The following is a 21,626-nucleotide window of genomic DNA, read 5'->3' on the forward strand; positions in this document are numbered from 1 at the left end:
AACATAGGCAGGGAATTACTAATTTACCCTCATACATTTTACATTTTAGTCCATACCTTTACATATTGGTATTTTTTTGTACTTTGCTAATGTTAAATATGAGCATTTTTTTTTATGCATGAAATAACTCCTCCCCTATTCTTGACAAAATGATATTTGTTGTTATTTAAAGTACAAATCTGAAGTCCACGGTAAAGTACACGTCATTGCATTGAGGCAGAGATGTTAATTCTTTGAGCACAACCCATCTTGAAGTTTCTGGTAGTTGCATATAATCAACACTAGAGAGCAGTGTTGTGTAGTGCTGTGCTTGTATCTCAAATTATATAAATCAATTCCTAGTAATCAATTCTCAAGTTTGTCTGGTTTTTACAGACCCTTTCTTTACTTTGTTACAACAACCTCTTCAGCGTTTCTCTCATCCTATCAACTAGCATAAGCTGTCATATGTTGTCTAATGTCATAGAATACCCATTTGAAGGTCTCAAGTTAAAGCTGCAAAAAATTAAAATTTTTGGGCGACCCCACAAAATTCACATAGAAATGAGTTATAGAGCTCATTGAAAGCAATTCTATGAAGCGGGCGATCTGTTATGTGCCCTATTTCTATGCTTTCTGTTTTAAAGTTACATTTTTGCATCTTTTACTATTGTTTTTGTACAACCAGCTTCAAACTGCTAAAAATACTATTTTTGGAAAATATATTTCACAGCGGTTTAGATGGTACAATGATTCTCTACACTATACTTGCCTGTTTTGTTACTTTAACTGAAATCAGGCGTGATATCTGCATAGTGTATCTTGCATAGTGCATCTTTATTAGCCCTTACCTTTATCACCAAATTGAAATGGCTTAAGCATTGAGACGTACCTAGGATCCCGGATAGCAAAGAACTTGGTCTGAAGTGGCCCAAGGCTTTTTCTTCTGGAAAACATATTTAGTCACATGATCAACACTCTTTTGACACATTGTCGCACTGATAATAAGTCAATTGTTTGAGAGTGAAGTGTTTTTGGACTTAACTCAAATGTGTGACAAGTACTTTTACTTTAAAGAAAAAAAGTTCTAAACATTTTCACTGCCGATCTTGATTTCTTTGAATGCAGGTTGTCTATTTTGCATCAGGTTTAATACAATATGGACTCAGGATAAGTGTATCATCATGAGTAAATAAAGTTGAAACAACTGGATATTTGTTCTCCACAGTCCCTCATTGGACGATGACCTCCTATCGCCGTACCCCTACGGCCATAGCCATGGACCCTCGCACTCCCACCGTCATGTCCGAGACTGCCAGTCCGTTGTCAATGGCAACGTCACCCACCAGACCTGGCCCGCCAGCAACCACACTGGGGTGCCCGTGGCTGAGTCGAAAGTATTCATCTCTAACGTCCCTGGCACAACCCGATGGGTCACAGGTCAGTGGAGGAAATACTTATTTTGAAAATACCCCTAAAATTGCCCCATTTTAATTCTTTATGGCAAAATGGGTTATTTTCTTTGTTTCCATAGCTATTCAGCAGTTTAAACACCATACCCTTACAATATTAGGCTTTTGTCAAGTGAGATTCTGTTCCATTTTTTTTTTGTGTATATAAACTCTAAAATTAAGAAATGATTTCCTCCCTGCCACAGGTCACATTACAGTGGTCCATGACCCCCTGAGGACGGTGTCTGTGCTGGAGCCTGGAGGGCCGGGGGGGTGCGGGATGAACCGGAGGGAGGCGGTGGAGGAAACTGCTAGAGCCGGCAGGTGTCTCTATGCCCAGAATGGAGGGTTCTTTGGTACTAAGACCGGGGAGTGTTTGGGGAATCTAGTGAGTGACGGGGTGCAAGTGAGGGACAGCAAAGGGTTGCAGAATGCCCAGTTTGGCATCAGGAGGGACGGGACACTGGTGTTTGGGTAAGAGCTGCCGGTCTCGTTGAATTTCCTTCTCAAAATCTCTCTGTACCTCACCTTGAGCTCCATTTGTGGTTGTAATGTGTATAATTTCTAACAGAAATTTGGACTTCATGACTTTTTCTAGACATGCTGTCAAGGCTTGTAGTTGAGGTTGTGGAACACTGATCCTGTTATCATAAAATACAAAGGTCTTATGTTTATTTGATCAAACACAAAGGCCTTTATTACATGCTATGATTATTACTCATTCTAAATTATCGCAAGTCTTATCTCATCTCACTAACAGCAATGCTTCTTTGTTTCTCCATATGAAACTTTAATGAACTTCCACTAGCCAAACCTCCATGCCCAAATTAAGCCACCCAACAAAAACACGCACACGCCACAATAACCCTATCACGTAAATTACGTCTACTTTGGAACATAACCTATTAGATTAGAAAGGTACTTCCTGTTCCCTGGAAAAGTGTGTTGTGTTGACCTGTGAGTCATTCCGTGTAGAGTATTGGTTCTACCTTGGAATTTCCTGTTTCCCAGATAATGGTGTTTACGTTCATGTATGTTTGATGGGGAAAAATAACAGCAGTGAAAAAAGCAGTGGTCCCTAAACCGATAAAACCAGCCACCTGAACAGGCGGCTGCTTGGTTGTTGTGTAGTGGCTGATGTAATATTGTATGGGCAGAATCACCAAACCATTCACTGTGTCCAATGTGCCCCCCACATCTCATTCCCCCCATAGATTTTTCATAGACTAGAGCCCGAGCTCGGGCTTTGAACACTAAGCTATTTAACTGTCACAAATTGAAGTACAAACATTTCTTGTGGGGCCAACAAAGCTAGCCAGGTGAAAACACTGTACAGAGATTCAGGATGCACTTGAGCTTTTCGCTGACTCAGCCAACATGTTTTATCTCACCAGATTGCTGAATGTACCCTTTTTAACATGAGTATCGAAGCATGTGATCTCATGAGTACCTTGTTCCACAGTTGGTTATTCCTTTCTTGAGATACGACTGACTGGTGTTATTTGATGCTGTTTGGGGGTAACTTTACATTTTCCTCATCTTTGTCCCTGATTTTTCCCTCTACATCCTGTTTCTCTACTTCTTTCTGTCTCAAGTTATCTCTCTGAGGAGGACGTTAAGGATGAAGCCAACCCCTTTGTGCAGTTGGTCAGTGGGGTGGTGTGGCTGCTCCGAAACAGCCAGGTCTACATTAACCAGAGCATAGAGGCTGAGTGTGACGCGACACAGGAGACGGGTAGCTACTGCAGGATACTGAGGATGTCTTCAACTTAGCCATACTTACTTAAAATGCTAGAGATATATGTAGTTAGTTAGTATTGACATCTTGTAATATTACTTTAGGTAAAAGTCTCCATTAAGTGCAGATCTAGCATCGGCTTACTCAACCATTAGATTAGGAAGTAAAAAGCAGGACTGACCTTACGTCAGCACTTAGTGGTAGCATTGTCATAGACTTGATGTAGAAATCTGTTTTTGGCTTCACGTCACTCATATAACATGGCCATTTAAAACATCATGGAGTTGTCATAATACACAATAAAAAATACATTTAGAAATATGAAGAGAAATTGCATATGGCACAATTGACAAATGCATATTGTGAAACCTTGTTTGCCCGTTCTGGCTATGTAAAAACAACAATGATGTATTCTATCAAATTCAGCCAGTAATATTCAATTTTCATGCATCTGATTCCGCAGGGAATTTCCTCCGTTTTGTGGACGTGGTGTCGGCCAGGACAGCGGTTGGTCACGATAAGGAGGGGAAACTAATCCTGTTCCACATAGATGGACAGACGGACCACAGAGGGTAAGAATGGACAAGAGATGAGGAGTTAGAAAGGGTGGAAAATAATACAGGTGTAATTGGATGAGGGTGGAAAAAGTGGAGAGAGTATTGTGGGAGTCAGGAGAGGAATACAGTGGGAGGGAGAGAAACTGGTTGGTCAAAGTGATGGAGAGTGAAAGGAATGCGAGACCATGCAGGTTTGAATGGAGGCAGAAGTGGGGCCATTTAGGCATATGAAGGGAGATGGGGCTACAGTGAGGGGAAAAAAGTATTTGATCCCCTGCTGATTTTGTACGTTTGCCCACTGACAAAGAAATGATCAGTCTATAATTTTAATGGTAGGTTTATTTGAACAGTGAGAGACAGAATAACAACAAAAAAATCCAGAAAAACGCATGTCAAAAATGGTATAAATTGATTTGCATTTTAATGAGGGAAATTAGTATTTGACCCCTCTGCAAAACATGACTTAGTACTTGGTGGCAAAACCCTTGTTGGCAATCAGAGGTCAGATGTTTCTTGTAGTTGGCCACCAGGTTTGCACACATCTCAGGAGGGATTTTGTCCCACTCCTCTTTGCAGATCTTCTCCAAGTCATTAAGGTTTTGAGGCTGATGTTTGGCAACTCGAACCTTCAGCTCCCTCCACAGATTTTCTATGGGATTAAGGTCTGGAGACTGGCTAGGCCACTCCAGGACCTTAATGTGCTTCTTCTTGAGCTACTCCTTTGTTGCCTTGGCCATGCGTTTTGGGTCATTGTCATGCTGGAATACCCATCCACGACCCATTTTCAATGCCCTGGCTGAGGAAGGAGGTTCTCACCCAAGATTTGACGGTACATGGCCCCGTCCATCGTCCCTTTGATGCAGTGAAATTGTCCTGTCCCCTTAGCAGAAAAACACCCCCAAAGCATAATATTTCCACCTCCATGTTTGACGGTGGGGATGGTGTTCTTGGGGTCATAGGCAGCATTCCTCCTCCTCCAAACACGGCGAGTTGAGTTGATGCCAAAGAGATCCATTTTGGTCTCATCTGACCACAACACTTTCACCCAGTTGTCCTCTGCCAACGAACATCTGAATGATTCAAACTTCAGACTGGCATGTGTATGAGCTTTCTTGAGCAGGGGGACCTTGTGGGCGCTGCAGGATTTCAGTCCTTCACGGCGTAGTGTGTTACCAATTGTTTTCTTGGTGACTATGGTCCCAGCTGCCTTGAGATCATTGACAAGATCCTCCCGTGTAGGTCTGGGCTGATTCCTCACTTTTCTTATGATCATTGCAACTCCACGAGGTGAGATCTTGCATGGAGCCCCAGGCCGAGGGAGATTAACAGTTCTTTTGTGTTTCTTCCATTTGCGAATAATCGCACCAACTGTTGTCACCTTCTCACCAAGCTGCTTGGCGATGGTCTTGTAGCCCATTCCAGCCTTGTGTAGGTCTACAATCTTGTCCATGACATCCTTGGAGAGCTCTTTGGTCTTGGCCATGGTGGAGAGTTTGGAATCTGATTGATTGACTGCTTCTGTGGACAGGTGTCTTTTATACAGGTAACAAACTGAGATTAGGAGCACTCCTTTTAAGACTGTGCTCCTAATCTCAGCTCGTTACCTGTATAAAAGACACCTGGTAGCCAGAAATCTTTCTGATTGAGAGGTGGTCAAATACCCTCGGTCCCGTGTGGCTCAGTTGGTAGAGCATGGTGTTTGCAACGCCAGGGTTGTGGGTTCGATTCCCACGGGGGAAATTGTATGAAATGTATGCATTCACTACTGTAAGTTGCTCTGGATAAGAGCGTCTGCTAAATGACTAAAATGCAAATCAATTTATAAAAATTTTTGACATGTGTTTTTCTGGATTTTTTTGGGTTGTTATTCTGTCTCTCACTGGTCAAATAAACCTACAATTAAAATTAGACTGATCATTTCTTTGTCAGTGGGCAAACGTACAAAATCAGCAGGGGATCAAATACTTTTTTCCCTCACTGTAAGTAAAAAGCGACTGAACAATTCTATTCATCTGGCTTTCTCTGCACCGTTGCAATGAACAAATGACCTCATTGACCTAGAGTTTCATGAGTTTGTTAAAGACATGGCTTTGGAAAGACCACAAGGGGACATGTCTATTCATGTCCATGGCCTTTCCACTCAATATCAGGCCATATAAAGTCAATAAATCTTATCTAGTAGGCACAGTCTCTCGGTGCATATCAGACCAACCATTGACCTTCTCCAATGAATTTACCTTATTTTTCACACAATCGACATTGCTTCAGAAGTCCTTATGGATTTGTTTTGATTTAAATGCAAGCACCTTCCTCCTATATGGCCTTATGCTACAGTACTGTACTAGTGGTTTTGTACCAATTGTTCTCTCCTCTCTTAGTATGAGTCTTTGGGAGGTGGCAGATTTTCTGAAAGGTCAGGGGGTCATCAATGCCATCAACCTGGATGGGGGTGGTTCCTCCACTTACGTGGCGAACGGCTCTTTGGCCAGCTACCCCTCGGACCACTGGTAAGCCAATCAGAAAGCTCATGTCACATGTTCATTGCAATGACATTACAAGGTTTATGGAGCTGCTTTTTGTGACTTTTATTTTCGTCATGTTGTTGCTGTTTGACACACTGTAAATTATAATATTCATTCTCTCACCTGCTCTTTCTTTGTCTCCATGCTCCCCATCTCCTCTCTATTCCCTCCTTCAGTGTTTCAGACCCCATGTGGCGCTGCCCTCGGCGGATCTCCACCATCCTGTGCGTCCACCAGCCCCATTGTCAGCCTGAGGACTGCAGCGGGCACGGGGCATGCATCAATGGGCACTGCCAATGCCAGGAGGGCTGGAGTGGGACTGGCTGTGACACCCTGGTGTGCCAACCGCCCACCTGTGGTGCCCACGGTGTCTGTACACAGGGTGAGTGAGGAGTGGGTACAGTTGTTCTCTCCTCTCGAGTTCTGAACCAGCTCTCTGAGGTTACAATGAAACGCCTCTCTCTCCTATTTCTTTCTCGATTCTCTTTCTTATCTCATCCCTCTCTCCTGGTGCAGATGGCTGTGCGTGTGACGCTGGATGGAGAGGGGAGATCTGCAGCCAAGGTAATCAGTCTCTCTCTCGCTCTCTCTCGCTCTCTCGCTCGCTCTCTCGCTCTCTCGGTTTGTTTACACAACAAGTCTGTAATTTCTCCTGGTGTGAAACCTGTTGCTTGTCCCCAGGACCCTATGATTTGTGAAGAATGTGCTCTGTCGAGCTTTGGCAATTACGGTTGGTAGTTATAACTTCCACATTCCAGGGCAGTACTTTAACACCTCCTAGCCTCACATTTTCTTTCACTCACTGCACCTTCTCCCAACCCAATGGCCCTATAATACACTCCTTACTTTCCTGACCAAACCTGTATCCTACATAATACTGTATACAATGACGTCTTGTCCTCATATCTTGTAATATTTCCTCCAAAATCTACAGTATCTGACCATCCACCTATCACAGCTTACTAGTGTCTTAACTTATTTTCTCTCTCTCGCTCAGTGTGTGATTTGGGTTTCTATGGCGACGGCTGCAACCAGACATGCACCTGCACTAACGGGGGCTCATGTGACACTGTTCACGGTGGCTGCAGCTGCCCCATTGGTTTCCGTGGCGACTCCTGTGAACAAGGTGTGTTGCTAGTAGTGCGGCAGGATAAGTGTGTAACCCTGATTGATTGGTGTACACCTAAAACAACTTTTACGACCCTCCAAAGCAAATGCGTAATCCCCTATCAGTCCCTAATTTGTCTTTCACATTCCCAGACTTTCCCTCACCTGTTTTAGTAATAGCACCTTGGCGCACTTCCATTGTTAAGCCTTATTCCCAGTCTCACAAGGATAACGGTGAGCAACAAAAGCTTTCCCAGTGCTCTGGCTAGAACATTCCCTCTGTACGACTTCTGCCAATAGTCTTGCTCCAAATCTCTGAATGAGAACTGCTGGAACACATTAACCCTAATATGCTAAGCCTTCGTTATATCACTTCCTTGGCCCTCTGATGCCCAAATCCTGGACTGAATACCTGTGGATTTGGAGATTAAATTAAGTTATTGTTGATTTCTTATTGCCTGTCAGAGTTGTTAAACTCTTCATGTTCATCAATGCTGTAGTTCCCATGTATTATGGACTAGCTTACATGTGACAATTACATATTGTGAACAGTATCTTAAAATCCCTAAGAAGGTCTAGGAAACCAAAACATTGGTTCTAACCCCGGATGTTGCAAGCTAGATCAGTGGTTTTCAGCAGGGAAGTTTCTTTACATTAAAGCTTTATTGTATTTTCCAGTGACATCTCATCCTGTTTCCTTGGTGTCTCTCACATCACTTCCTGTGTTCCCCTCAGAGTGTCCTCTGGGTTTGTACGGGCTGGACTGTGGGAAGGAGTGCCAGTGCCAGGACATGTGCCCATGTGACCCGGTCACAGGAAGCTGCAATGCCTTGTTCCAGGGAGAGAAGAACCAGAGCATACAGAGAGGTATGGAACCACCTGTAACTCCCCCGCCTGCTCAGAGCTCTAGTAGTTGCAGTAAATAAACGGATCACAACATACTGCATAAAGAGGTTACAAGCCTCTTCATGATGTCTGCATCTCAGTCTCTAATGAGTACTAATAGTTTCATAATTGTCGTCCTGTAAAGTGTCTTGTACAGTATGTGGACCACTTCATTCTAAGCCTGCTAGCATAGGTTTTCTCCCAAACATGACTTGTCTGTTTTATTGGTTCCCCATCATTACATGGTACAGACATTCAGGATATGTTTCAGTTGGCTGTATGTAGTCTAGGGCTGTCCCCAACAACAAAAAATCTTGGTCGACTGAAGTCTGTTCTTTCGACCAATCGATTGGTTGACATTTTTAAACATGTATTTCTCCATATAGACACATCCTATGTATTTTGTTAAAATCAACTTTATGCATTCAGCTTGTCTGATACTTTAAGCTCACGGTTTGATGAAATCGGACACAAATGACTCAAGATGGAGCCAGAGATCTAGATAACCAGAAGAAACAATCTTAACCTGACCCAACCATACTCTTCCCTCTCCTGATGGCTTTTGCAGATTCTGCCATTACTCTCCTGAAGTTGTTGGTAATAGGCTACACGAGGAGTCGGCAACCTTTTTTCATGTGGAATGCCAATTTATCTTACCATTTCTACCGATCTGTGTGCCAGTTATGGTTTTCATATGCACATTTTACAATAACGTCTTCATATCTCAATCATTGTCATGTGGTTAATCAAAATGATATCTAAATTCAAATGATACAAACCTAAAAAGTAACTTCTATTGCCATTGGCCAACTACGTAAAAATAGCCTACATAAAGTCAACAAATAAAAACATTGCAGCCTGCTGATATAAAATATCCTATAAATCACACGGGCTATGCATGGCCTGTCTGCAATGAACTTGAAACATTTTTATTAACTTGGGTCTGGTCTGAAGCTTGCTCTAGCAAACTTGCAACATTGTATAAAATATTCTGGGCCCTCAGTTTCCTGCTCCAGTGAGCTCGGGACAGACACCGCTGTAGGATATTTGCTCAAGTGATAAGAAGCAGTGCTTGACGTGGGCAGAAGCTCACCGGAGCGGAGTACCAACACCTCAAATGTCCTACTGCTTGAGCTCCTGTTCCTCTTATAGAATAGTAGCTCAAAAGTATAGTGGAGCTCCTGCACCTAAATATAAACAGTACCAGCACCCAAAATGGGACCGGGACCTATTTCAGTCTAAGTCAACCACTGATGAGAAGTAATCAGGTAGACCTATTTAGTGATGTTTCTACTGGATCAGAGCATGACATTTTTCCATTCACACTGAGTGGTATTTGAAAGGGAGAGCGCTGGAAAGATTTTTCAAAAACATTGAGGAACTATTGTCATTCTCAATGGATGTTAAAACAGACTTTGTTTGCTTGCTGTTTGAGGTGAAAACATTACTTTGAGAAGCTCCACAGCTCATTAGTGGTGGTGAGTTAAGCCAATCAGAAATGCTATCAGATCCCCAAATTTGTGAGCAGGCCAGTTAGCCTATAGGTCTACTTCTAAGTGTAATTAGGTGCACGTCCTTACTCAACATTGACAGGAGGGAGTGCTCCAAACAAAAGACAATGACTAAATTGGTTTGGCAAAACTCGTAATGAAATAAACCAACTTGTTCCTCACAAGTGTTGCATAGGTTGTGTGCTCTGCAAACATTGTGTCCACTCCGACAGTGAGGACGGTAAAAGGAATAATGTATTGAATGCATTAACAGAAATTACCATAGCTGGGGGTGTCATGATCAAGCCGACGTCTGCATTGGCCTTACAGCGTTTACGGTGAATCGGCCTCTGCAGAAGTCATGGCGTTCACGCTTCGCAGCGCAGTGAAGAGCTGTTGTGAAGGAAGTAGTACAGCTCCCATCTACCGTCAACCAATCATGTCAATGCGGAGCTATACAGGGCCCTCCGCATTGGTTCATTTGGGTGGTGCATGGCCACTGCATGCCTCCGGAGGCTCCGTAATTGCGTCACACCCTCCATACGGAGCCTTCGACCACATTTCGGTTCTAGCATAAATGGGCTTTTAGTCTAGGCCGCTGCAATCGATTAGTTCACTGAGGTGTGTGTGTGATACACGCATGCTACTGGTTGACCAACAGCCTGTCAACTAATTGGGGTCCGCCCTAATGTTGTTGCCCTGTGTGTCTAGTGTTCTGTGTTCTCATTGTAGTACAAATCAGGAAGGTTTATCTCTGAGATGATCTGAGCTGTCCCAGCACACCCAGACTCATTTCCCTTCAATGTATTTCCTCATTTTATGTCTTCACCTCTTTTGTTCCTGTCTGTCATTTTACCTCCCTCCTTGTTCGTTACTTGTTGGTCTTGCTTTCTCAATTCAATTCAAGGGCTTGCCAAAGCAAGTGAAATGGATAAACAAAAGTGAAATAAACAATCAAAAATAAACAGACTCAAGTTCCAAAGGAAGAGACATTTCAAATGTCATATTATGGCTATATGCAGTGTTGTAACGATGTACAAAAGGGAAAATAATAATTTACAATGATGTATGTTCTTCACTGGTTGCCCTTGCGGCAACGGGTCACAAATCTTGCTGCTGTGATGGCACACTGTGGTATTTCACCCAATATATTTGAGAGTTTATCAATTTGAGTTTTCTAGTTTTTTGCTGGTCTGTGTAATCTGAGGGAAATATGTCTATTGTCATACATTTGGCAGGAGGTTAGGAAGTGCAGCTCAGTTTCCACTTCATTTTGTGGGCAGTGTGCACATAGCCTGTGTTCTCTTGAGAGCCAGGTCTGCCTACGGTGGCCTTTCTCAGTAGCAAGGCTATGCTCACATAGTCAAAGCTTTCCTTAATTTTGGGTCAGTCAGTGGTCCGGTATTCTGCCACTCTGTTTAGGGCCAAATAGCATTCTAGTTTGCACTTTATTTTTTGGTTAATTATTTGACACATTGGAAATAATTATTTCTTTTTTCTCATGATTTGGTTGGGTCTAATTGTGTTGGACCAGCTTGCTTAGGGGAGTCTTCTCCTCCATGTTGATTTCTCTGTAGGTGAAGACTTTGTTATGGAAGGTTTGGTAATCACTTGGTCTCTGTCTGTATCTCCCCCTCCCTTACTCTGCTGGTTGTGTCCATATGTAGGGCATAGCAGGGATGTGTTCATGAGCTCTCCTAAACTATGACAGGCCCGTGCAGACTAGAATCTCACTCCTCAGCACACCACTTTGTTTTACTTTAGTTATCTGTGTGATCCACCATCTCTATTTAGTCTAGTTCTATGTTGGTGGCGTTTTTATGTGTGGGGGTTGGAACATCAACGCCACACTACACTGACTCATTCCCTTTCATTCTAGTGTGTTCTCACTCCCGCACTCCTTCATCCCATGTCCTCCAAGGTTGATCGCCCCTTTCAGTCTCTGAGCATAGCCCAGGACTGTGCTCCTTATCAGGTTGATGAGCTGATTGGCCCTCACCATCATACTACACCGGCTCCGACGCTCGTCGGATGTGGCAGGGCTTGGAAACTATTACAGACTACAAAGGGAAGCACAGCCACGAGCTGCCAAGTGACACGAGCCTACCAGACGAGCTAAATCACTTCTATGCTCGCTTCGAGGCAAGCAACACTGGGGCATGCATGAGAGCATCAGCTGTTCCAGACGACTGTGTGATCATGCTCTCCGTAGCATACGTGAGTAAGACCAACATTCACAAGGCTGCATAGCCAGATGGATTACCAGGACATGTGCTCCGGGCATGTGCTGACCAACTGGCAGGTGTCTTCACTGACATTTTCAACATGTCCTTCATTGAGTCTGTAATACCAACATGCTTCAAGCAGACCACCATAATCCCTGTGCCCAAGAACACAAAGGCAACCTGCCTAAATGACTACAGACCCATAGCACTCACGTACATAGCCATGAAGTGCTTTGAAAGGCTGGTAATGGCTCACATCAACACCATTATCCCAGAAACCCTAGACCCAGTCCAATTTGCATACCGCCCAAACAGATCCACAGATGATGCAATCACTGTTGCACTCCACACTGCCCTTTCCCACCTGGACAAAAGGAACACCTATGTGAGAATGCTATTCATTGATTACAGCTCAGCGTTCAACACCATGGTGCCCTCAAAGCTCATCACTAAGCTAAGGAACCTGGGACTAAACACCTCCCTCTGCAACTGGATCCTGGACTTCCTGACGGGCCGCCCCCCAGGTGGTGAGGGTAGGTAGCAACACATCTGCCACGCTGATCCTCAACACTGGAGCTCCCCAGGGGTGCGTGCTCAGTCCCCTCCTGTACTCCCTGTTCACCCACGACTGCATGGCCAGGCACGACTCCAACACCATCATTAAGTTTGCTGACGACACAACAGTGGTAGGCCTGATCAATGACGAGACAGCCTATAGGGAGGAGGTCAGAGACCTGGCTGGGTGGTGCCAGAATAACAATCTATCCCTCAACGTAACCAAGACTAAGGAGATTATTGTGGACTACAGGAAAAGGAGCACCGAGCACGTCCCCATTCTCATCGACGGGGCTGTAGTGGAGGTGGTTGAGAGCTTCAAATTCCTTGGTGTCAACATCAACAGCAAATTAGAATGGTCCAAACACACCAAGACAGTCGTGAAGAGGGCACGACAAAGCCTATTCCCCCTCAGGAAACTAAAAAGATTTGACATGGGTCCTGAGATCCTCAAAAGGTTCTTCAGCTGCAACATCGAGAGCATCCTGACTGGTTGCATCACTGCCTGGTACGTTAATTGCTCGGCCTCCGACCGCAAGGCACTTCAGAGGATAGTGCATACGGCCCAGTACATCACTGGGGCAAAGCTGCCTGCCATCCAGGACCTCTACACCAGGCGGTGTCAGAGGGAGGCCCTGAAAATTGTCAAAGACCCCAGCCACCCCAGTCATTGACTGTTCTCTCTACTATCACATGGCAAGCGGTACCGGAGTGCGAAGTCTAGGACAAAAAGGCTTCTCAACAGTTTTTACCCCCAAGCCATAAGACTCCTGAACAGGTAACCAAATGGTTACCCGGACTACTTGCATTGTGAGCTGAAATCATTCTCTCAACTATTATTCTGACGTTCCTCATTATTAAAATAGTGGTGATCCTAACTGACCTAAGACGGGAAATTTTTACTAGGATTAAACGTCAGGAATTGTGAAACTGAGTTTTCAATGTATTTGGCTAAGGTGTATGTAAACTTACAACTTCAACTGCACATATCAAGTTTCACATCTTAATAGCTTGTTTGCAATGTTCCTTGTGTTTACGCTAGTATGTAAATGTAGAGTGCCTTCAGGAAGTATTCATACCTTTTATTCCACATTTTGTTGTTACAGCCTGAATTTAAACCGGATTGAATACATTTTTACAAAAAATGTCACCCATCTACACACAATACCCCATAATGGCAAAGTGAAAACAACATTTTTTGACATTTCTGGAAATGTTTTGACAATTAAATACAGAAATACCCCATTTACATAAGTATTCACACCCCTGAGTCAATACTTTGTAGAAGCATATTTGGCAGTGATTACAACTGTCTTTCTGGGTTAGTCTATGGGCTTTCCACTCCTGGATTGTGCAGTATTTGCCCATTTTATTATTTTCAGAAGTCTTCAAGCTCTGTCAAATTGGTTGTAGGTCATTGTTAGACGACAATTTTCAGGTTTTGCCTTATATTTAATTCAAAACTGTAACTCGGCCACTTAGGAACATTCACTGTCTTCTTGGTAAGCAACTCCAGTGTAGAATTTGCCTTGTGCTTTTAGGTTATTGTCCTGCTGAAAGGAAATTAATCTACCAGTGTCTGGTGGAAAGCAGACAACCAGGTTTTCCTCTAGGATTTTGCCTGTGCTAAGATCATTGTTATTTTTTTTCTTCCTGAAAAGGTCCCCCAGTCCTTAACTATTACAAGCATACCCATAAGCTGATGCAGCCATGACTATGCTTGAAAATGGAGAGAGGTACTCAGTAATGTATTGGATTTGCCCCAAACATAACACTTTGTGTTCAATACAAAAAGTTAATTGCTTTGCCACATTCTTTGCACTATTATTTGAGTGCCTTGTTGCTAAAAGCATGCATGTTTTGGAATATTTGACTATAGTGACTATAGGTGCATTGATACACCATCCAAAGTGTAATTAATAACTTCACCATGCTCAAAGGGATATTCAATCTGTACCTTATTTAACTCAGCAAAAAAAGTAACGTCCCTTTTTCAGGACCCTGTCTTAAAAAGAGAATTCGTAACAATCCAAATAACTTCAGATCTTCATTGTAAAGGGTTAAAATGCTGTTTCCCATGCTTGTTCAATGAACCATAAACAATTAACATGCACCTGTGGAACGGTCGTTAAGACACGAGCACCTTACAGACGGTAGGCAATTAAGGTCACAGTTATGAAAACTTAGGCCACTAAAGAGGCCTTTCTACTGACTCTGGGGAAAAACGCCAAAAGAAAGATGCCCAGGGTCCCTGCTCTGCCGGGCAATAAATTGCAATGTTCATACTGTGAGACGCCTAAGACCGAGCTACAGGGAGACAGGATGTACAGCTGATCGTCCTCGCAGTGGCAGACCACGTGTAACAACGCCTGCACAGGATCGATACATCCGAACATCACACCTGCAGTACAGGATGGCAACAACAGCCCGAGTTACACTAGGACCGCACAATCCCTCCATCAGTGCTCAGACTGTCGGCAATAGGCCGAGAGAGGTTGGACTGAGGGCTTGTAGGCCTGTTGTAAGGCAGGTCCTCACCAGACATCACCGGCAACAACGTTGCCTATGGGCACAAACCCACCGTCGCTGGACCAGACAGGACTGGCAAAAAGTGCTCTTCACTGACAAGTCAAGGTTTTGTCTCACCAGGGGTGATGGTCGGATTCGCGTTTATCGTCGCAGGAATGAGCGTTACACCGAGGCCTGTACTCTGGAGCGGGATCGATTTTTATTTAAATTTTGGAGGTGGCGGGTCCGTCATGGTCTGGGGCGGCGTGTCACAGCATCATCGGACTGCCTGCAATGACAAGCTCAATCTCAACACTGTGTTACAGGGCAGACATCCTCCTCCCTCATGTGGTACCCTTCTTGCAGGTTCATCCTGATATGACCCTCCAGCATGACAATGCCACCAGCCATACTGCTCGTTCTGTTTGTGATTTCCTGCAACACAGGAATGTCAGGGTTCTGCCATGACCAGTCAAGAGCCCGGATCTCAATTCCATTGAGCACCCCCCCCTCCCCCAGAAATGTCCAGGAACTTGCAGATGCTTTGGTGGAAGAGTGAGGTAACATCTCACAGCAATAACTGGCAAATCTGGTGATGTCCATGAGGAGGAGATGCACTGCAGTACTTAATGCAGCTGGTGGCCACACCAGATACTGACTGTTACTTTTGATTTTGACCCCCCCCCCTTTGTTCAGGGACACATTATTCAATTTCTATAAGTCACATGTCTGTGGAACTTGTTCAGTTTATATCTGTTGGTGAATCTTGTTATGTTCATACAAATATTTACACATGTTAAGTTTGCTGAAAATAAACAAACTTTTTTTTGCTGAGTTTGTTTTGCCATCTCCCAATAGGTGCCCTTTGTGAGACATTGGAAAACCTCCGTAGTCTTTGTGGGGGAATCTGTTTTAAAATTCACTGCTCAACTGAGAGACCATACAATTATCTGTATGTGTGGGGTACAGAGATGAGGTAGTCATTCAAAATTCTTGTAAAACACTATTTCACACAGTGAGTCCATGCATCTTATTATGTGAGTTAAGAAAATTAGTTGTTACTCCTGAACTAATTTAACCTTGCCCTAATAAAAAGGGGTTGAATATTTGTTGACTCAAGACATTTCAGCATTTTCATTTTTTTATTAATTTGTAACAATTTCAAAAAACATAATTCCACTTGGAAAATATGGGGTAGTGTGTGTTTGTCACTACCTTTAGATTGTAGGCCAATCATTTTAAATTCAGGCTGTAACACAACAAAATGTGTAGTAAGTCACGTGGCGTGAATACTTTCTGAAGGCCATGTTGAGGAATAACAAATTGTCGCGTTTGTACTTTGATGCCTGTTTTTTTTTTTTTTCTTTTTTTTTTTCATTTAAAAAATGGTCACATCTCGTGCATTCAAACAAGGAAGCTGAAGCGACCATCTATAGTTGGTATGATAGTGTGTGTGTGGATGAGACTTTAGACATGAGTGGTTTCTGTAATTGCAGTTTCCACTTTCCACAGCTGGCCATTGTCTGGCCAATCAGATGTTTGCAATATGGAGTGAGGAGGAGGCACACAAATCCAAGCCTTATCTCTCTGAGTAAGTGCCAAAGGTCATTTCAGCTGAAACCCCTCCCTGCTGTTAACCACCTACAAATCAATCTAACTGCCCTCGCATGCACAGCCCCTCTCCCTCCTTTGAATCCATCCGTCGCTCTCTTATTGTAAATTAATGCAGATGAACATTGTGCAAAACACAGCTTTGCTATTTTTTTCACAGCTTGGCTCAGACAGAGAAATTCATCACTTAATCATATGTAATGTCACGCCTCAGTGTGACAATAACCGCATGTCCACTGCTATGTTTGGTGATGTGCTAATATTTGTATGGACAAACAGTGGTCCAGACCTGTATTTAGCGGGCTTGACCCCTCTATACTCGTAAGCACGTCACACAGACTGCAGGAGCCATACGCAGGGGGTATTAACCCCCCTACCTTTCACATGCTAGTGAGGGATTGTTTTGAGTTGCTATGGTTTCAGCCACAGATGGAATGGGAGGTTGACGTTTTGTTTATTCATTGATCATCTTTCTCTCCCTTTCTCAATTCCTCCTCACATTTTTACTCATCGTCCTACAAATGTTTCTTTTTGGGGCCCATGCCAATATCAATGAATCCTCTTCTGATAATAATGATAAAAGTGGGTTTGATTTTTGGATTGGATATGTACATTTTGCACCTGCTGTCATCCATTTATCTCCCCTGTTCTCTCTTCTCATCCCTCCATCTGTCCTCAGGCAGTGCTGGCTCATCATCACTGGCCTGTTGACCTCTCTGCTGTTGGCCAGCCTGGTGGGTCACCTGATCATGTGTCGGCGGGCCGCGGCTCACCACCCCGGCCGTGTGGACTACTCCTACGTGCCACTGACAGAGATTGGTGCGTGCAGTTCAGTGGTCCGTGGGAAAGGGTCGCAACCCAGCAGAGGCGTATTCGAGATGGAGGACTCAGACTCCCAGGATGAACTGTGGTCGGGTCCGCGCTGAGGGAGGGTGATGGGGGACGGGTGGGAGTGAGCCTACCCTGTTAAGACTGTCTGGAGGAGCTATCGCTAACATATTGTAAAGAGGGAAGGAAGGTTTATATAGAGAATGGTTTGCAATCAATGAAGGAGAGGAAGAGATGGAGCCAGGGATAGAGAAGAGGTCAGAGCTGGAGGGAGGGAGTGCAGTGCAGAAAGAGGAAGGGAGGGTGCGACGACGAGGCCATCGTCTGTTTCAAACTCTATCCCCTATTTGAAGAGGGCTATTTGTATTTTCCCTCCGTCTCATCAGCCACCATCTCGTTATCCAGAGTGGATGTAAAGAAAGAGGAAAAACAGACTGAAAAGAAAGAGGAGGCATAGAAGTAAAAGGAGGAAGAAAGTAACTTCTCTCACCCTTGTTACTTTTTTATACTAAATGACTCTTTTTTTTATTTTTTTTATTGTCCTCCACTCTAGATTGTTCTAAGTGACAAAGAAGAAACAATATGCCAACATATTTGATTGTGACTAATATCAACAGTATGTTTCCATATAAGAATAGGTATTTTAAGGAGACATAAACAGAGAAGGGATTCTGGGCCTTTTGTTGGCCACCCTGATGTTTGCCATCCTGTTCCACAAGCATGGGATAGATTTCTCCACTTGTTGCCATGAGAACAGACAAGGTAAGAACTAGCCAGGAAATCCCCAACGCTCCAACCCACTGAACCTTGTATTAATGGAGTCCACTTTATCAAATTATTCAATGTGAATGCACCCAGGTTCACTGGGATTGTTTTTAATATTTCCAAACTAGTTTTTTTTCTGAAGTCATGTTTCCACCAGCCCCGTGAAGCACCTATTTTTGTTCAGACAACTGTTCAGACAAACGTTGAAATCATGTTTAAAGGTTGTCTGGGTGCCAAGTGTGCTTCTGGTTCAGCCAAACGTTTCTAAGGCAGCAGTAGGGGTTTGAATGCAGAAGGAAGCATGTACCCAAACTAGTTTGACAGGACCCGAGTGAGTTTTTATTTTTTAATATTTTTTTTTTGTCTGACAGATTGTTTGTTGACTGCTCCTTGACCCCAATCTCAATTCTTTAACAGTTCATTCTAGTTATTTTTCAGTTGAGGTTTCTCACAGACGAGGAAATCCTTTATGACCTTTATCTCTTTTCCATATTATGAGAATTGTGTGGCGGCTTGGTGAGGTGGAGATTAGTGAGTTAGAGGGCCAATGAGACTATTGGAGTAGTATATGGTCATGTTGGGGGGATGTAAAGAAGGATGTTCAGTTTTTAAACTGTGTGTGGAGATATTTATCTCACACTAAGGTTAGGATTCACTTTGAGACATACCAGGGGTTGTTATATTACAAGGCTGTGGGAGAACACTTGATGGGAAATGTGTTTGTTGGTGGTGTTACGTGTGTATTTAACATGCAGGTTACCAGATTGTGGTCTATATGGAGGCTGTTAGGGAGTTGGATTGTCCCACAGAGATGGCTAATGACTTGTGCTCAAAAACAGTGAAAGGTCTCTATACAGTGATAATGACTCACTGTGTGCTAGCATTGTTGTTGTGTTTGTATAGTTACCTATCGTGACTCGCACTTCCTTGAACTGGTGAAGAAAATGGAGGAATTTCATTTGCACTCTCACCAGTGACCGTCAGGCAAGGAAAAATGCAAATCAAGGTGATTGCTTGAATAGATGTTTGTTTCAATACATTTGAATGTTGGTGAGTTGCGAGACTGGTTTTGTTTGGTAAATTGTAGATGTTTTATTATACTGCTTCTATGAGCTAGCTGGCCAACTAGAGGTACCTGGCATCACTACCCTGGAACATATATGCGGCAGGTTAGCCTAACGGTTAGAGGATTGGGCCAGTAACCGAAAGGTTGCTAGTTTGAATCTACGAGCCATCAAGGTGAAAAATCTCTGTCCTTGAGTTAGGCACCACGAATTGCTCCAGGGTCACCCTGGCCGTGACCCCACTCTTCCGAGGGTGTCTTGGGAAGTTGGGATATGCAAAAAACTAATTTCCAATTCGCACGTGTATTAATAGGACAAATATAGGCACCCACCAAATTATTTTTATTACATACTGTATGCTTGCTATTAATGGGTCTTTCGCTTGAATGTCTTTTTTAATAGTCTTGGCATATTATAAAAAGTATTTAAATGTTTTATATTGTTTAGTTGTAGCCCAGCATGGGTTGTTATTGTCTGTGTGTTAACAACAAACCAGCCCTAGCCAGAGCCGAGCCAGGCTGCAGTACACACCGGTAGCGTGTGCCGGACATAATTTGCTAACCGACTCTGCATGTAGAATCTGTTCAGTTTGTATTTATTTTGAAAGGCGCATTGTGTAAGCTAGCTGTGCTTTGTAGTGACCACTGACTTGAGGGCCCTCTGGATTTCAGCCAGCCAGAGGAAGAATGACTGATGAAGAAGGGAGCTCCTTTACATAAACAGGAAGTGCACCTAGCATAATGCCAAATGATTGGGGGTTAATTTAATATATATTTGTTCAAAATTGGACTTCCTCTTTGTTTTACTCAGGCGATGACATAATTATGTTTAGTTCCCATCCAATAAGGGTCAGGAAATGATACTTCAATATTTATAAGTTTGATAATGTGTTAATATTTGGCAAGGAATGTATTTGATGTACTAGAGTCATGTATAGTGTTTAATCACAAACTAAAGTCAATGAACTGAAACTGGTGTAAAAGTTTCCCATGATTGTGTTTCCTTTACTGTCGTTGTTGTGAATGACAACTCGCATTCCTTGTCTACTTGAAACTTCTTGCTGTTAATATGCAAATGTCAAGAATTGAGAAAAACAAAATGCAGTTTAAGGTGGTTGGCATGTCACTGCTGAGTTTTAGTAAAGATTCTTTTTCACCAATAAAGCCTTTTTTTTTCAGTATCATTTTATTCTCTGGGCTAGGTTGGAACTATTTAGGCCTTAATTCGTACACCTCATTCACAAGTGGTTTATTTTGGTGGACAAAGGAAGTAGCTTAGTCCGTAGGTTGCCTCCACAACTGCAATTAACTCATTTGATTTATTTTTATAATATCATGCGTCCATTACATGTTGGTGTTCAACAGTCAACAAGGTTATTTTCCATGGGAGTGACTGACTGGTTGGCCCACCCGATCACTTGCTGACTCACCCATGTCTGCCCCGCCTTCTTCTCTGTCCTGTTCAGCTGATGCAATTCTTAAGAGGGATGTCACTCTCCCTCCCTGCATCTCTTTGCTCCTGCATCTCTTTGCTCCTTATTTTGCTTGTTCCCTGTCCACCTCTTTTCCTCTCCCTTAATGTCCTCTCTCTGTTGTCCTATCATGTTCTTACTCTCGCTTATCTCCATTCATGACATGCCTTTCCCAGATTACCTAGAGTGTACGTGACTGTACTTCAAAACAATAACTTAAGCATTCATTGTAAATATTGAATTTCTGTGTGTGCCTTCGCTTGAGTGTGTTTGTCTTTTTAAATTAGACTGGCAGGAAAGGTTACCCTCCCACGGCTCCTTTGTGTTGGTTATAATTCACTTGTTTGCCTGTGAACTGTCACACCCTGGGTCAATGTTAATCAAACAGAACCGGATCCAAATTCTGTGTTTCACCTAATCATCGATCCTATCGCAGGTTATTATGGGTGTCAAACATACTGCAGGCTATGTGCGTCTTTCTCTTATGTTGTATATATTTGTCCATTCCTAAGGGACTGGGGGAGGAAAGAAAATGTGGCGGACCTATTTCACAATTATTTTATTTTTTTTACCCATAGTTCCATATTAATCTTTCCTAGTGATTTGACTTGACATAAGTTGTTGAGGGATGGAAATGTCACCCTCTGCCTATTGATGGACAGTGTCAATCCAACCACAGAATGTGGCTGAATGAAGTAGCCTACCTCACTTAAATGAGACCTCCCTTCTTAACTTTCATTGCCCCTTTGTTTTCACAGCCTTGTCTCTTTACCCCACAGCTTGAATACACAGCTCTGTTTCTGTCCCAAATTCCCAACACACAAACTCTTTCACATGGCCTTTGACATAGGTTTCCTTTTCTTTATCCCC

The 21,626-nt window shown here is 43.2% G+C and overlaps 2 protein-coding genes across 3 annotated transcripts in view; one reads left to right on the top strand and one right to left on the bottom strand.

Annotated features, from left to right (window-relative positions):
- Window positions 1–1,178, bottom strand: part of LOC106605374 (NADH dehydrogenase (ubiquinone) complex I, assembly factor 6) — a 13,615-nt gene extending 12,437 nt beyond the window's left edge. The window contains 1 exon segment of the mRNA XM_082975350.1: window positions 872–1,178. Within this exon segment, the coding sequence (XP_082831476.1) occupies window positions 872–936 (65 nt within the window). The 5' untranslated portion in view covers window positions 937–1,178.
- The window catches only part of nagpa (N-acetylglucosamine-1-phosphodiester alpha-N-acetylglucosaminidase), a 21,564-nt gene extending 1,101 nt beyond the window's left edge, over window positions 1–20,463 (top strand). Inside the window, exons 2-12 of one of the 2 annotated variants that reach the window (XM_014200912.3) lie at window positions 1,208–1,419; window positions 1,637–1,904; window positions 3,026–3,165; window positions 3,632–3,740; window positions 6,104–6,232; window positions 6,424–6,629; window positions 6,764–6,811; window positions 7,245–7,373; window positions 8,090–8,221; window positions 16,530–16,608; window positions 17,308–20,463. In XM_014200912.3, the coding sequence (XP_014056387.2) occupies window positions 1,208–1,419; window positions 1,637–1,904; window positions 3,026–3,165; window positions 3,632–3,740; window positions 6,104–6,232; window positions 6,424–6,629; window positions 6,764–6,811; window positions 7,245–7,373; window positions 8,090–8,221; window positions 16,530–16,608; window positions 17,308–17,554 (1,699 nt within the window). In that variant the 3' untranslated portion in view covers window positions 17,555–20,463. The remainder of the gene's footprint in view (window positions 1–1,207; window positions 1,420–1,636; window positions 1,905–3,025; window positions 3,166–3,631; window positions 3,741–6,103; window positions 6,233–6,423; window positions 6,630–6,763; window positions 6,812–7,244; window positions 7,374–8,089; window positions 8,222–16,529; window positions 16,609–17,307) is intronic. The other variant, XM_014200913.3, reaches the window with a different exon arrangement.
- Window positions 20,464–21,626: the final 1,163 nt, after the last annotated feature.

This window comes from Salmo salar, chromosome 05, assembly GCF_965601325.2.
Source record: "Salmo salar chromosome 05, fSalSal1, whole genome shotgun sequence".
Classification (NCBI taxonomy): Eukaryota; Metazoa; Chordata; class Actinopteri; order Salmoniformes; family Salmonidae; genus Salmo; species Salmo salar.